The 17,272-nt window shown below is 42.8% G+C and overlaps 1 protein-coding gene across 1 annotated transcript in view; it reads right to left on the bottom strand.

Moving 5' to 3' along the window:
• Positions 1–1,223: 1,223 nt before the first annotated feature.
• MKX (mohawk homeobox) overlaps positions 1,224–17,272 on the bottom strand; it is a 72,801-nt gene continuing 56,752 nt past the window's right edge. The window contains exons 6-7 of the mRNA XM_003786733.1: positions 3,915–3,948; positions 1,224–3,807 (exon numbers count right to left, since the gene is read on the bottom strand). Coding sequence (XP_003786781.1) covers positions 3,621–3,807; positions 3,915–3,948 — 221 coding nt within the window. The 3' untranslated portion in view covers positions 1,224–3,620. The remainder of the gene's footprint in view (positions 3,808–3,914; positions 3,949–17,272) is intronic.

The raw sequence follows: 17,272 nt of genomic DNA, 5'->3' as shown, positions 1-17,272 counted from the left end.
TTCTAATTCTGACACCAACTTTCACTGATTCACTGCAGTCTTTCAGGCCAGACACCTTTCTCTTCCTAACGCTCTCTACTCAACTACCCCTATCTCGTATTTTATTTCTATTTCAACTTTCTTGGGCACAGATCCTATCTAGAGGAATTATAACTACATGATGATAGGTCCCACGTACTGGGCACCTGTTATCTGTCAGACACTGTGGTACCCACTTTACTCCCTGTATATTATCTCACTCTCACAGCAAACTCTACAAGGTATAAAAGGTCTGACAACAAAGTTCACAAACTCATCCTAGAAAAAGTGCTATGTACCTCATTGCTGAATATCACGATGGTCACCTTCAAGGTATTTCCTCTGGGAAGTTATGCAGCAATATTAGCATCTAGTCCACCTTTCAAAGCAATTTTGGAACTCTCTGGAATGGCCATTAGAGCTGTCATCATACGAAGGCCTGACAGTGAAATCCATGAATTCGTCCTAGAAAAAGTGCTATCAATCTCACTGATGAGTATCATCACTATGGTCACCTTTTTAAAAAAAAAGTTTATGTTTTTTATTTATTTTTGAGACAGAGTCTCACTTTGTCACCTTTGGTAGAGCGCCGTGTCATCACAGCTCACAGCAATCTCAATCTCTTGGGCTTAAGCGATCCTCTTGCCTCAGCCTCCCAAGTAGCTGGGACTAATGGTCACTTTGAAGTATTGCCCTTGGCCATCTGGTGACCACGGTGCCATTCAGCAATGAGGTCGGTAGCACTTGCTCTAGGATGAGTTCGCAAACTGCATTGTCTGACCTCATGGCGCCTTACTCCACTTTGCAGATGGTAAAAACTGAACATGAGAGTGACTGAGTCTGGAACTGCAGCCACGAGGGGCACAGCTGGGATCCAAACACAAACCTATCGCGCGCCAAGGCCAAGGTTTTCTCTCCACTCCAGAGCACACCAGTATTAACGCTTATTGTATTAGTGACTCAAAGAAGGCATTTAGTGAAAACGTTCATTTTTAATAGTCAGGATCACACTCGCTTTTCCTCAGCGCTTAAAAGGTGGGTTGGTGGTCTGAGGCGATGAAATTCAAACCTAATACTAGTGCAGCCTTCTCGTATCACATCCCTCACCAACCCACGGAGAATTGCCGCGTATAATGGACCCTTCTGTTCCATTGCTTTCTCCACCTGGTCAACCCTCAAATGAAAACAAAATTCATATGATCATTGAGGTCTAGAAATTAACTTTTATTTTAAATCTGTCAAGAATTCCTGGCAGTTATTAATTTTATTAAAATGATTACATATGGCAAAACAAAGAATAGAGGTAATTCTATTTCTCTACAACATAAATTATGAGTTAGATTCTCAGCTGCTGGCTCAGCATTGTTCAAGATTCTTTGAAAGGACTGGGAGGACTTGACTATCCAGAAAATGTTAAAGCAGCAAAAGAAAAAAAAAATAAATTAAAAGTAATTGCCACTGGAGATTTTGCCAAGGATGTGCTTATTATAAAATCTTCTTGACATGTTAATTATAAAATCTTCCAAGCTTTGAAATTAAAAAAAAAATATGTGAATAGCTGTCCCATATTGGCTTGCCACCTATAGTTAATAACACAGAAGAAATTTGCTGATTTAAAATAAAAAGATGGCAAAAATGAATCATGGCTAATTCAAATAAAATACAACCAGCGTTCATTCATCTAACTGAAATATGTCAAAACAAAAACACTTTTTATTAACATATTTAATACCAGAATAACTTATCATAGTATGAAAAAGAGTGAAGTACGTGTTTTTAGTTTTCACTGACGTGCTCAACGTTTTGGCAACATTGTTTTGTAAAGTTTCCAGAGTTTTTGTCAGGGGCCTCTAACTAGTATCTAAACCAAAAGCACTCATACTTCCTCTGATCATACAGTCATAACTTATATATCTTGCTTTGCGCTTACTGCAAACAGCAATTTAGAAAACAAAGTAAAAATATATATATATATGTACACACAAAATATTTCATAGCAAATTATCTTCACGACACTAAATAAACCCCAATCCCCGAAGGCTATGTTACATGAAAAAGTGTCCTGCAATTTCTATCAAAACTGATAACCATCGATTAGAGCAGCCTTTGGTTTTAAAAGCGTTTTGCAAAAGAAAGATGTCACCACCTGGCTGCCCTACTGGCCCTCCATCATGCTCACAAAAATGCTTTCCAGTTAAAAAAAAACCAAAAAACAAAAACAAAAACAAAATAGATTACACACCCAGAAAAAAATTCCCACCATAGAAGAATCCAACCCTTTTTCCTTCTCTGTAGCACAGACGCTCTGTTCTATTTGGTATTTCTACTGTTTGTTCAAGTTTCAAGTCTTCGCAAGCTGATTAGACTATTATTTTAGGATTGAAAGAGATATTCTTCTTCCTTGATGTTGATCATTCTCACTCATGAGTAGTCTAATTTAGAGACAGAATGTGTTCTTTTAATGCATGAGTTCACTGAAGTGTTACTTTAGTTTCCAGATCCACTGTTCGGTGTTTTGTTTGCCAGGTTTTTACATCTAAAAGTCACTTGTATGTGTGTTTACGTCTCATTGCAGGGAGATAACATTTCTTTCCTTGTCTTGTTCTCCTTGTAACACAAATTGTCCATCAACCCTTGTCATTCGAAATGAACCAAATAAAAGGTTTTCAGTCATTCCATATGAAAACACTTCCCATCACAAAAAACAAAAAACATTGAGCTCTAAGTGCAAACAGGATTATGTTCTAAAACTAAAGTATAGGTTTACTTCCACATGGGAATATTCGGGGTCGTTGATGCGCTAATGTGTTTAAGAACTTGAGCAAAACTTGAAAAAAAAAAAAGTAATCCAAATTCATTCTAAAGGGCATGGTGGTGGCTTTCTAGCGGTGCTTGAAAAAAAGTTTTCCTGATTGCGATGGGTTTATTGCAATCTTCAATTAGTTCGAAGGAATCACGCACTTCTTAAACGTACACCTTAGGGGCGTCACCGTACTCTTCATTTTGGAAGTTTGTAACCTATCAGCTAATACAGGCAAAAATACATGCATAAAAGTCCCACTGGCACTCCGAAAAAGCACACTGAACGATGTGCAGTCCGGTAGGAGTTTTTTGACAGGAGCGTTTTCCCTTGGGCTGAACAGATAGTTCTAAGTTTTAACATGTGAGTTACTGAATATATTTCACGGGCTTTCAGCGATTCCGTTTCAGTCCTGGGGTGGTTCAGTCCATCTGGGATGGTGCAATGCAGACTAATAAGCGTATGGCGCTGGCATTTTGAGGCATAGCTGATCCACTATGCCCACGTTGGAGCTTGTTTGGGGGAAGCAAGGCACTTACTGTAATGGGAATGCAGACGTTTTTATGCATAGTTTGAGTAACATAAAATAAGTTAATAGTTTTTGACTAAAGTGAGTTTTTTTTTTATAATTTATATGTCTTTTATAGAAGCAACTAAATGATCTATTTTGTATAATTCAGAGTAAGAGGAGGTCGGAGAAGGACTCATTCTCACCCATGCTTCGGCTCTTAGGATGAGGTTAACAAATTAAAAAACCACTGAGAGGAACGTCTGTTGGAGCTAAAAAGCGACAAGCTCGCTCTTAAAACGGCTGCACCAGTGGCACCTTGACAGTCTTCACCTCTGCTATATGGGACGACTTCTGAATGATGCAGCTGGTGGTTCCCTGGAGTTTGTCTTTCCCCTGTGCAAGATTTGTTAAGGCCATCGCTGCGTTGATCTCCTTCCAATACGTGTCATCCTTGCTGGGGCCCTTTCTGTTAGCTGCACTAGAGTTAAGCAAAACAGAGAGGAAAAAATGATCAAACTCACTGCAGTTTGCATATAAAATGCCCCTGGCTGGGAAGTACAAACCCGAGAGAAACGTTCTGCTCACCTGTCCCCCTTATGGGATCCATTATCCAGCGTGTCTGTAAAGAAAAGCAAAACTTCAATTATTTCTCTTTTTTCCTTCTTTTTTTTTTTTTTAAACCCAGGAATTTCATCACTCATGACCAGCAACAGAAAAATAATGCCTCAGGAAAGATGGTTGAAAGCTAGTTGGTTCTAATGATAAAGCAGTTTGTATTATGATGCCAAAAAAAATTATTTCTGTTCAAAGATGCAGGAATTAAGGTTAGAGGGGGAAAGAAAGGATAAAACGTAGCTTTTGTAGATATACAAAAATCTGAGGTTAATTTCTTTGAGAAATTGGGCTTTTGCATCAGGAGGCAAAGAGTACTGACCACCTGGGGGCAGGGGCTGGTCTTGTGCTGTCACTTCCTATGGTCTCACTCTGGGAAGATTAAAATGATCCACAATATCTGGGATTCAGTTTCCTCCATCTTAAAATATGGGAGTTCCTCTAATATTTTGAGAGCACCACTGGCTCAGTATTCTACGATTTCATGGTTGTCAGACCATCATTTCAAGGAACGAGGACTAGCAAATACAGGGTGTTCCAATAGTCACCCCTAAAGTCACCCACCACAGGGAAAAACAGGAAATTGTAGCTACAGGTACCTTTTTGTACAAAATATTGATTAAAAATTTTACAAAGCATGTTATGAAATGTTTATAAAATATTCCCAACGCATTGGCCACCTCTTTGTAAAACTTTGTAATGAATATTTTGTAGATAAAGATATATACAGTTACGATTTCCCATTTTCCCTATGGCCACTTTAGGGGCGACTTATGGGACAAACCCCCCCCCCCATAATTTCTTTTAGCTAGTTAGCAGACGAGTACCAGACTCAGTGCTGACAGCAATACAGGATTTCCTGGCCTATTCAGGAGGAGAAGCAGAAGGCAGCAGTCGTCCATCTCTGAAAGAAGCCTCCTCCCGCTGCTGCAGGAAACGAAAGTTAAGATGCTGGTGCTTGAGCCCTCTCACCTTAATTTATCCCAACACCACATAAATACAAAGAAGGATGAAAATGAGTTCTTGACCTTGATTCAATTTCTCGGGGTGAGTCATTGTGCTACAAGAATGTGATATGAGGGACACACAAATTGACATACTCAGGGGAAGGCTGAGTAGGGGGTAGAGAGGGTACCAGCATGGCACGGGAGGGGCAGGCAAAAGAGAGGGGCTATGAGATCAGAAACTAGACAGTGGGCAGCCATCATCGGCATCTACAGCAATAGCTGACGTTACCCATGGGCTGCGGAAGGGGGCGCTGTGCTGCACGCAGGCAACAGGACCAACACCAAGTCTGTGCAGGGCCCTCTCTGAGTTCCACCGCCTTTGCAAGACCATCTCTCCCTGCCCTTGGTCGGCCCTCTTTCTTTTATCTCACCCCAACTCAATATTTCCCAAGGCGATTTCTTTTTTAATTGTTTGGGATTCATTGAGGGTACAAAGAGTTAGGTTATGCTGATTGCATTTGTTAGACAAAGTCCCTTTTATACTTGTGTCCGCCCCCAAGAGGTGTGCCACACACCGTGGCCCCTCACCCCCCTCTCTTCCCACTCCCTCATTCTCCTACCCCCCACCTTGTATTACCTCATCTACTGTCTTCATAAGAGAATTGAGTACATTGGATTCTTGCTTCTCTAGTCTTGTGGTATTTTACTAAGAAGAATGCTCCCCTCTATCCAGGTTAATACAAAAGATACAAAGTCTCCACCTTTTTTAGTAGCTGAATAGTATTCCATGGTCTACACATACCACAGCTTTTTAACCAATTCTCAAGGGGATTTATTTTTTCTCTGCAATGCTCAAGGCTACTTAGGTAAAGCAACTTATAGGCAGGGGACTAAGGGAGTCACAGAACTAGAAGAGGCCGTGGAGAGAAAATAGTTCCGTGACCATGTAGATAAAGCGGCTTAGCTTTGATGTCTCTCCTCTCTAAAGCAAAGGCATTGGGAAAACCTGCTAACATGGCCCGAGGCAGGCCTGGAAGGGTAGATCTCCAGGCAGTCAGGGGTCACCAATAGTTTTTTTCACAGGCTCACTTAGCATTCCAGGAAACTTAAAACAAAATAAAACCCAAAAAAGCAAACAAAGCAAAAGCACTCAGTGAACAACTGACAAGATTTGGGGGGAAGAATAAACGAGATAATGTGTGTCTGGCTCATAAAAGGAACAACAAATGTTAGTTCCTTGGGTCTTCTTTCCTTGAATATTCAGGCAGCATTTTATAAGGTTTTAGGGATTCTTCTTGTTATTTTTTTGAGACAGAGTCTCCTTTTGTCACCCTGGATAGAGTGCTATGGTGTCATAGCTCACAGCACCTTCAAATTCCTGGGTTCAAGTGATCCTCTTGTCTCAGCCTCCCAAGTAGGTGGGATTACAGGCTCTCGCCATGATGCCTGGCTAGTTTGTCTATTTTTAGTAGAGACAAGGTCTCACTCTTGCTCAGGCCGGTCTTGAACTCCTGAGCTCAAGCAATCCACCCGCCTCAGCCTCTCAGAGTGCTGGGATTACAAGCATGTGCTACCTCACCTGGTTGTCTTAGGGATTCTTTGGGGGAAATGATTGCATCTATGAGTAACGGGATGGTCACCTTCTGCAGCCCTGGCCAACTTCTGCATCTTTTGGCCCTTACTCGGTGAGCCTAGATGGTCAGCTATACCTCTGCTGCTTTTGCTAATTTGGGAATTACAAAATTTGCTCAGATACCTGGAGGAAAAGAACGATCATTTTTAGTTTACAGAGCTCCAATAATCATGATTTACAGATCACCCCCTATGTCCCAGGCACCATTCTAAGGCTTTGGTGTCTTGACCCAGTACTAGTGACACCGCATATGGATAGTACATCTCCAAGGTGCCCATGAAGTCATCTTTTGTTTTGTGCCATCATGTGTAAATCGTCTGTCAGTAAGGTCAGCCACTCGGCACTCTCAGAGAACAAGTCAAGGCCTTTGTCTGGGAGAAGGAAAGCCAGCCACATTGCACACTTTGCACAGAGGAAAAAAAAATGAGTTAGGCCTTTGCTCAATTTCGCCCACAAATTGCAACAATCCTGTTGCCAGAGTGAAGCAATAGGTTATGGGAGATATTTATTCAATGGAAAGACTTGGCAAAAGCAGAATAAGTTCCATGAAGCTTAAATAACGTTAGGGAAATAACAAAACATAATTTAGAAAAGATCGTGTAACTGACGCTCTGGCTCACAAAGAAAGCGAGCTGGTATATACAAAGGGGACCGGAGTACAATTCCCTACCTGAGTGTGGTTACTGCACAGAAAACATGGAATGGGTTACAGAACCCAGCAGTGGTATCAAGGCATGGCGCCTGCGTGAGAAGGGGGAACACGTAATTCCCTGGTCAGGCCCACGGAGAGCCTCTATTTACAACGAGGAGTGAACTGGTACATCTCACAGCCCCATGAACGCCTGGCCGTGGCTAGTACTTCCTGTAGCTGACTCCTTGAACTTGCTCCATGGAGAAACAAGTTTACTGTGGCCAACTATGAAATTACAAAACACTGCCTTCTCTTTTGGGTCTATGTGTACTACACTTTGGTGCCTATGAAAATATCTTTGAAGTGTAAAAACATGAACTCTAATCCCTGCTTGGGTGTTAATCAGGATCACAGATTTTCTTTTTTGAGACAGAGCCTGAAGCTGTTGCCCTGGGTAGAGAGAGTGCTGTGGCATCACAGCTCACAGCAACCTCCAACTCCTGGGCTCAAGTGATTCTCCTGCCTCCGCCTCCTAAGTAGCTGGGACTACAGGCACTTGCCACAACGCCCGGCTATTTTTTGGTTGCAGCCATCATTGTTGTTTGGTGGGCCTGGGCTGGATTCGAACCTGCCAGCTCAGGTGTATGTGGCTGGTGCCTTAGCCGCTTGAGCCACAGGTGCCGAGCTAGGATCAGAGATTTAACAACATATTATGTAGTATTCAGTAGACTGAATTTTAATTCAACATTTTCATTTTCAGGGAGGTGGGTACATTCAGCGTCACAAGGTAGGGATCAGGTTCCTTACCAGCGAGATAAGAAAAATCTTCAAAAAAGTAAAGAAGAATAGAAACATCCTTCTTCTCCATCAACAGTCAAGCCTAAACCCATTATATAATAAAGCTCATTCTTCAGGATCAAAACCAACAGGAAAAAGCTGACTACCACCATTTTGAGGGGGTCTCTGTGTTCAGGGCAGTTTGGGTTCAAAAAATAAATTGATGTGAGAAGGGCATGCCTTTCCGGCTGCTGTTACTGGTGGGCTGCCCACTGTCCCTTGGATATTATGCACCCGAGAGCCACCTCCTGGGGAGTTGTGTGTTCCAGTTCCCAGAAGAACCAGCAAAATGGAAAACAGCAAAACAGCATGCCTTTTCTCTGCAATATTCATGCTTCTGTAGAGAAGCAAAGATTCTAAAGATCTGGGAGTTTGGGGAGATTTTTTGTTTTCTTCGTTATGCTGAGATGAAGTCTGGGGAAATGTCCCAGCTATTTAGAGACCTCTATTGTAGGGAACTCGATGTCACACAGGGGAACTCAGACAATTTACAATCTTCTCAGTCTTTGAAATGGTCACGTTAAATGTTGTAATGTTTTTTCTTATGCTTTTCTTTTTCTGGGTCTGGCGCGTTGTAGCTTTTCGGCCCGCAGAGAGTATTCAAGGCGCAGTGGGTCTGTTGTACCAATCACTGGTGGTCAGGGAGCTTATGACACTTCTGCCAACTGCTGACAGGTGCCCTCACCGGCTCTGTTCCAGAAGGGGCACCTGGGAGACTCCAGAAACAATCTGACGGAGAAGGAAGGACTCTGCAGGTTGCTGAAAATAAGGAAGTCGCTCGTCCAACTTCGAGCTAGCTTGTGAGTTGCAGACTCCTGGGTCCAGTTCATTAGCAGGCACAGACTCCAAGCTGACTGCCCTACATTCCCCTCGGCTGTCTCTCCTACTCTGCAAGTAGCTTGGCTCGGCCTCTCCAAAGTCTCAGCTAAAATGCCTTTTTCGATTCGAAGGTTCCAAAAATCAGCTATGCTGTCAATTACCATAAAAGCAACTGGTTGGCAGAAGCCACTGACTGAACCAGCCAACAGCGCGTGTTTTAAGACCAAGAAAGAAAAAAAGAAAAGAAAGAAAAAGAGAAAGAGGTGCATGGTTAGGAAAATCTGGGAGGCTGTAAAACCCAAACTATGTTGCAACTTAAAGCGGGGTTATCCTCAGTGTTTCCTAATAAAGTGAAGTAGAGAAACAATTAGAACGAAAACTCCGTTCTGCTACAACTTGGGACGTGTAAGTGAGTGAGGGGCCAAGTGTCCTTTCAACTTGGATACAGGCAAGTTAGGAGCCCACTGATTCTGACATGCAGTCCTGAAATAACATTGGTAGCCACAAAAGGGGACAGGAACATAGCCCAATCTCTTGCCGTGAAATTTGTTTTTACTTCAAATTTCATAAATAACGTCCGAAAATCAGGAATGTTTTTGACTGTCCCACGATATGCGACTCACGCCACTGACATGCACGGAAAATTGAGTGATATTGAGAATGAGTATTTTTTACATTAAATCATCTAAAATCATATAATGCAGGTTTCTGGACATTCAAATGAAGAGCGTGGAAGAAAAGAAACTCTTGGGCTCAGGGAAAGAGAGGTGAACGAAGAGGAAGGGAGAAATCGTTACTGAAACGGGGTTGGGGCGGGGAGACAGAGACAGACCCTGAGGCTTAGGAGTGAAAGAGGGCGCCACTTATGTTCCAAAACAATCAAAGGGTACTCTCAGGCATCAAATAATGACATTCAGTCAGTGACAGACATACATGACAGTGGTCCCATAAGATTATAACAGAGCTGAAAAATCCCTATCACCTCGTAATTACTACATTATACTTTTAATTCTTATTTTAGAGTGTCCTCCCCTTCCATGTATGTATAAAGTTAAACAGTCTCAGGCAGGTCGTTCAGGAGGAATTCCAGAAGGCACTGTTATCATAGGAGATGACAGCTCCATGCATGTGACTGCCCCTGAAGAACTTCTGGGGGACCAGAGGGGAGTTGGAAGATAGGGATAGAGATGTTCTGACCCTGGCTTAGGCTACTGTGTGAGTTGGTGTCTTAGGTCTTAATGAAAAGGTTAGAAAGTCAACACAAAAATTTGCAAACAGAAAGAAGCTTACAGAATAAGGCTATAAAGAAAATATTTTTATACATCTGTCCAATATGTTTGTCACAGCTCAATGTTATGACAAGAGAGTCAAAAAGTTTTAAAAAAAAACCTTAAAAGTTCACGAAGTAATCAAGTCACAGTAAGCCAAGGTTAATATATCATGGAAGACTGACAAACTTTTTAAATAAACTTAGTGCAGGGCTCTCCAAGTCTACAGTAGTGCACAGTAATGGCCGAGGCCTTGGCATTCACCCACTGCTCACTCACTGAGTCACCCTGAGCAACTTCCAGTCTCGCAAGCTCCATTCATGGTCGGTGCCCTATACAGGAGCACCGTTTTTTATCTTTCATAATACATTTTTCCTGGACTTTTTCTTTGTATAGATATCTTAGAAACCATTGTGTTCCAGTTGCCCACACTATTCAGTAACCCAACCTGCTGTGCAGGTGTGTGGCCTGGGAGTAACAGGCTGTACCATGAGGCCTGGGTGGAGAGGAGGCTGTATCATCTAAGTTTGTGTTAAGTGCATATCACGGCGTCCACACAGCGACAGAATTGCCTAACAGCACAGTTATTTGAGGGTATCCCTGTCATCATTCTTATTCTTACTTTGGGACAGGATCACTTTGTCACTGTTGGTAGAGTGCTGTGCTGTCATAGCTCACAGCAACCTCAAACTCTTAGACTCAAACAATCCTCTTGCCTTAGCCTCCCGAGTAGGTGGGACTAGAGGCACCCGCCACGATGTCCGGCCATTCTTAGAGATGGGGTCTCACTCTTGCCCAGGCTGGTCTCACACGTATCCCTGTCATTATGTGACACATGACCGTATTCACCTCACCTCTCAGGCCTGGCTTGATGCCTTTGCAGAGAAATTAAAAATCTGGGGACCTGTTGACAATGCTCCAAAGCCAAGTCCCAGCTTCACATGTTTGAAAACTGCGCTTCTGCGTACTCAGTAAGTCTGGAGGCCATTCCTTGGAAAGCAGGAGTGCAGAGCCAAAGTTTAGCATGTTACTGATCTCAGAGGGCCAGAGCATGCCCCAGAGCAGTTTCTGGAATTATTTACATAATTGGAACAAGAGTGTGGTGAGCAGGACAGATAGAAAACGTCACTGAAGATTCTGAAATACTGATGGCTCCAGATTTTCAGCACCTTACCAAATGTACAGTCCATCCCAGCGCTCCCTCCTCCTGTGGCTACACCCTCAATGTCTCCCTCTGCTCACCGGGAGACCCAGGCTGGGCTAACCCGCAACCCGCAGATGGGTTCCATTGAGACTATCCATTTCTTTCCTTGTAAAAATAGCATTTGTTGTTTTACTTTAACAAGAAAGTAATCCGGGCTCCCTGCAGAATATATGAAAAAAAGTGTAAACAAGAAAATAAAGGGCATTTAGGGATAACTAATATAACTATTTGGACACAGAGCCTCCCAAACAAGTATCATACGCATTTCTTAAAAATGGGTCATTCCGGACAAGGGTTATAACCTGCTTTTTTCACTGCACTTCCATTTTTGCCATACCCTTCGTTAATAAATAAGACAATAATTTATCCTTTGGCTTCCTCTGATGTGACTGTTGTTTTTGCCTGTGAAACAGAAACAGCCCGAAAGAATTCAAAATCCAGCTCCATCCAATTTAAACTTGAGCACTGGGAAGCACAAAAGTTAAAGGAAGGGGTTATTGTTCAAATAACAATTACTAACATGTATCGAATGCTTACTCTACCGCCAGGCACTCTGCCAGGAGCGATGCACATGTTGTCTGGGTAAATGCCTACAGTGACCCTGTGTGACAGCACCACCGCCCTTCTTTACAAGTGACGCTGTAGCCCAGAGGAGCACAGGCGCTTGGAAAGGGCTCAGTGAGGAAACAGGGGTGTGAGACTCAGCTGCACGTCCGCTGGCACCCGAGGTCATGTTTTTAACCCTCATACTCCATCATCCACGTGACCTCTGTTGATAAAGCCACCTGAAAAGAACATGGCAAGGCCGAATGCAAAGAACCTCCGAGAATCTATTAAACTTAAGAATGTATCAGAAATCTATTAAACATTTTCTGTGCTTTTTGCTAGGATTTTTGACCTCAAAGAGGCAAAAAAAAAAAAAAAAAAAAGGAAAGAAAAAGAAAAACCACCACTACCAGAAAACCAACAGACTTTTTTTTTCTTCCTTATGATTTAATCTGTAAATCAAGACATCTGTCCAAATTGCAGAACAGGGTATTGGAATAAGTGCTCTTGAACTTGTCCTCACACTTCAAGCAGACTCATATTTAAATAGATGTCCTCCTATAATCACTCGTCTATATCCCAGACTGAATGCTGAATAGATCCCACACAGCTGCTCCTAGATCACTGTTAGAGGAAATTTTTGTGGTCGTCCTCTCTTTGGGACGGTTAGAGATTTTTGAATGAGTAAAGATAAATCATGCTAAGTGATAGCTGCCAAAAAAGAAAAAAAAAAAAAAAAAAAAGGAAGAAGAAAAACCACCCAACAACCTGTAACACTCATCTGTCGATGACTAAACTGATTCTACCTCTGGGCAAAAGTGAGTTCCGCTTTACGACTTTGGCACGAGAAGAAGAGTCAGTGAGGAAAGCCAGGTGAAGATCAAGGCTACTGCTGGTAGAAGAGTTATCGGAAGACTGGACTTGGGGAATCTAGAGATGGGAGAGCTTTGGAAGCTTCCTACATAGCGAGAACGATAAAACGTAACTCACCTCATCTGCACGGATGGATCTAGTATTTCTTTTTCTTTTTGCAATATACTAGCAAAATTTTTTTTTTATCCTGGGGGCTTATAAGAATGAGTGGTTTCCAAATTCATTTCAGAGTTTGAAGGGCAAAAAAGAAAACCCTCTTTCCCAAGTATTAGGCCAGTGTTTCCTCCAGCGATGACTTCCACTATCTGGCCAAAGATTCTTTTTTTGTCCCTGCTACCTCGCCTGTGGGCTGGCCCCGCGCTATGGCTAACGATGCCCAGATGTTCTAGATCCACGGAATTCCTGCACCTCCAGCCGCCTCTCTGTCAACGCATCGTCTCCTGTTAGTGTCTGCCAGAAAAGGAAAATTAGAAGCCACATCCCTTTACATATTTTATACCAATAGCAAAGAGCTCCCCGGTCAGGGTGGGCGTACGCTAACATCTCAAAGCTTTCAGAATAGCTGTATTTCCATGAATAAAAGCAACAACAGAACCTTTTTCTTGTTCCAGGAGTCCCAAGGCCTATAGGTAGGTAGACCCATAAACGTGCTGCTTGGGTCCTTATGTTAGGGCTCTGCAGCTCTCCCTGGCTTTTCCTTGTCTATGCAGAGCCCAAACAGCTTAAGGCCGGTGGCTCCTTATTAATTCTCTGTTGTGTCTCAGCCTTGGTAGAAGAAACAGCTATTCTGGCCTCCCCAGTCTGGGCTGGTGGACTAGGGGTGCAGGAAGTGGGATTTGGAACTTAAAAGGTCGCTTTTCAGAACACACAGAACGCCACCCCAGGATAATGTTTCAATTCACTTCCCATCTTTTTCATTAAGCACATTCAATAGTCTTGATGCTAAGCGATTCTGCACCGTCCTGTCTCCCAAGATTGCTCCTCTGTGATCGCGAAGGCTCCACTTTCCCCAAGTCTAAAACTTGCAACCTAAAATTCACTTTGAAGATCAGGATACAGTCCATGGGGAGGTTGAGTGTTGGTGGGTGACCAGAAAGGGGGTCTGGAAAATGTTAAATAGTCTCATTTCTATTCTTGGCTCCTCGGATTCACTACGAGGGTGGTCTCGGAGTCAGCCACAGAGACAATGTGTGCGATGGTTGGAGGCTGGGTCCAGCATGTGCTGGACCCTTGCTCTCCCCCTGACTATCTGTGTGCTGAGCCCGTCAGGGCCTTGACCTCTCCCTTCCTCACCTTTTCCACCTATGAAATGGGCATAATAATAAACAGAGGAATAGGGGAGTTGAGAAGCCCACACGACTTAATATTTTATAAAATACCTCTTAGAAAAGAGCTTAAGTGCATATCCCAAGAACTATGTAAATCCTTTAAAAGTTTTTAACCACTTCTCTCACTTTATTTTTCTCCATCTAGAAAATGAAACGGAATGCCGTCACTAAAAAAATTAGTATTATTCAGTGATTTAATATGAAAACCATTAAGCAAGGACAAAATATTTAGCTCTGGGCAAAAGCCCCACCAGCTCAGATTAATGGACAAAGTGTGCAGAATCTATCATCTTCAAAGACATCTTCACAAATGGGTTCTCGGAGGCACTTCTTGCCAAAGTACCACAACGGGCCAAGGCAGAAAGCACTGGAGCCACATTAAAGATTATCTACAGGCTTGAAGTGTCTCATGGATTCGGTTACTTCATTTTCTCAAGGGGAATTACTGGAGATGTTACCCAAACCGTTTTGTCCATGAAAGGTAAGTTTCCAGCCAAAGTCTCAGAAAATGACTTGCTAATAACTATGCATGAATAACTTCTGTGTGTGCCTGTGTGTGGCAAGGAGCAGTCATTGTTTATAAAGGCATGCCTTTTTACGTGCAAGGTGGCCTCCTCCTTCTGAAACCTGAATGCACTTACTCTGATTCTTAGCTAAATCTTAACTGTGTCCCTCATCCTAATACATTCATCCTCTAGGGTCCATAGCATGAGGGCTATTTCTCCCCAGATCCAGTTGATACAGTGGTTGCCACACACTGCAGTTTTAGAAGGGTTGACTTGTTTAATAAATACACAGCTGAATGGCATTAGACTACAAAGGACTACTATGACCTTCTTCAGCAAAAAGGCCTTTAAAATGGAAAAAAAAAATGTGCATTTATAATAATCTAGGAGTTGGCCGGGAAGTCTGGCTCTCTCTCTATGCATTTTCAAACTCTTCAGTATCTCTGAAAAACCATCAAACAGTATTTTCCCTTTGATATGTGAACCGCAGTGTATCTTTGGATTGGCTCACGTTATTGCCACGCTTTTCAAAGTTCCTCCAGTCGCCATCTCCAGCCATGACCCTGGAGGCTAGGAGATCTCCGTGTGGAACCTGTCTGCCTGCATTAACACCAGAAATGACACAATCACAGAGGTGACGTTCACAAACTTCTTGGCTCCTTCGGAAGAGCAGCGAATGACAGTTTCTCAAGTCACAGTTCATCTGCTGTATTTATTAGTAGGAAAAAAACCCCATATTTGAGACGCAAGATGAATACTATTACCAGTCCGTCTTCAACATTTCCAACGCACTCCAGCGTTCTTAATAAACTTGAACCTTGAAACTGTACTTGGCACGCCAGTGCTCTACATTTGCACATTTCTACATTTAAAGGTTCTGCAGTTGTCTGCTTTTAATTCAGAGACGGCACTGAGAGCCTACCCTGGCATGGCAGCAGACATTGAAATAAAAATTGGGAGGATGTCTGCTGCTGATGGTGCAGTGAAGAAGTTATAAAGAAACTCTGAATAGAGATGGGGGGTAAGAGACCCTCCCTGTGGCAAGGTGGTAGCTGTAAGTGTGAGAGTAACTCTGGTCTAAAGTTGTGCCCATGATATGTTGTGATCAGGAGGACACCAAATAACTCCACCTTAAATCTTGCTGGAGGGACCCACTTTAAATTTTGCCCAGGGATGTACATCTCAAGCCAAGCCAGAGCAAGAGGAGGTAAGTTACCCCCAGTTAAATCTGAACCTTCCCTGTGCTCCAGTCCCAGAGAACACTGGCTGACGGGGACAATAGTGAACTGGCAGCCTTTGATTATGTTCTTTTCCTATTATTAAATATTCACATATTAAATTCCAATGGCATACAGGTCCTATTCCCCTATTAACACCTAAATTTAGAATACAAAAGATTTCTAGGAAAAAGGATAAGTTGCTTTAACCTAGCAAGTCAATCTTTTGGGGGGGAAACCAAAATCATTTTGTAGATCGAAAACAATCTTCTTGTATAATAAATTTGTCTCAAGCAGCAGTTTCCAACCTTTTTTGACACCAGTGACCAGTTTCATGGCAGACAATTTTTCCCCGGATGGGGGTAGGGGATGGTTTCAGGATGATTCAAGTGCTTTATATCTCCTGCCTCGGGTCACCAGGCAATAGATTCTCACAGGAAGCATAGCCTGGATCCCTCATGTGCACAGTTTACAGTAGGGATCGTGCTCCTGTGAGATTCTAATGCAGCCACTGATCTGACAGGAGGCAGAGCTCAGCCAGTGCTGTGAGTGATGGGGAGCGGCTGTAAATACAGATGAAGTTTCACTCACTTGCACGCCACTCACCAGCTGTGTGGGCTGGTTCCTAACAGGTACCAGTCTGTAGCATGGGGTGGGGGGGGAGCATTTGGGGACCACCCTGGGGGTGGTTTACTAAGGCACAGGATTTGTCGAATGATCACAGAAAATATTAATAGTTAGCAAACTCTCTAAGCATGTGACCTTGGACAAGTAATTTCTGCACACAGCACCTAATTTCCTTCACATATAAAATGCAGCTGATAGTAACAACTACTCCCTAGGGTTGCCAAGGGGATGAAAAGAGGTAACAAATGGGCAGCCGTGACACGGTAATTCCTAACATGAAGAAGCCTTTCTGTAAAGCATCCTTTGCTAGTCAAGGGGCCATGCCAAGTGCCATGGGGGCACTAAGCCCCCTTCCTGCTGGGTTTCTCCTCTCACCCCTTAGTCCTCTAACCTGTTTTCTTAGGATGCTGTAGGGAAAGAATAACATTTACCAAGGAACTTCTCCATAGGGCAGGTTCCTGGAGCCTGAGACTGTGACTACAGAGGTCACGGATGTGGCCCAGGAGACTGCATTTGCACAAACCCCTCAGTGGTTCTGATGTCAACGGTACAGATGCCACTCTATGACAACAACTCTTAGAAGAGGACTGTTTGACCATGCTGGAATTCCTAGCTGTTCATGCAAGTGTAACAGCACAAGGCAGTATTTCTTTGGTATCTTTAAAATAAATATTCATTATTGGATTCCTAGTATTCAATCAAGGGTCAACTATCCGGTTGTCTATAACTAATGAACAGAGTTCTTCATTCTAACTTAGTATAAATAGCCTACGTAACATTTTTATAAGAAAATATTGCCCTGGAATGGTGACGCCAGCTTCCAAAATACTTCTTTTGTATTATCTATTTTTGCTTACACATGAATATAATACCACTAACTGTGATTTTTCGGGTG

Source organism: Otolemur garnettii, unplaced genomic scaffold, assembly GCF_000181295.1.
Source record: "Otolemur garnettii isolate 467f Iridium unplaced genomic scaffold, OtoGar3 scaffold00019, whole genome shotgun sequence".
In the NCBI taxonomy this organism is placed as follows: Eukaryota; Metazoa; Chordata; class Mammalia; order Primates; family Galagidae; genus Otolemur; species Otolemur garnettii.
This window is presented reverse-complemented; position numbering and strand designations above follow the sequence as displayed.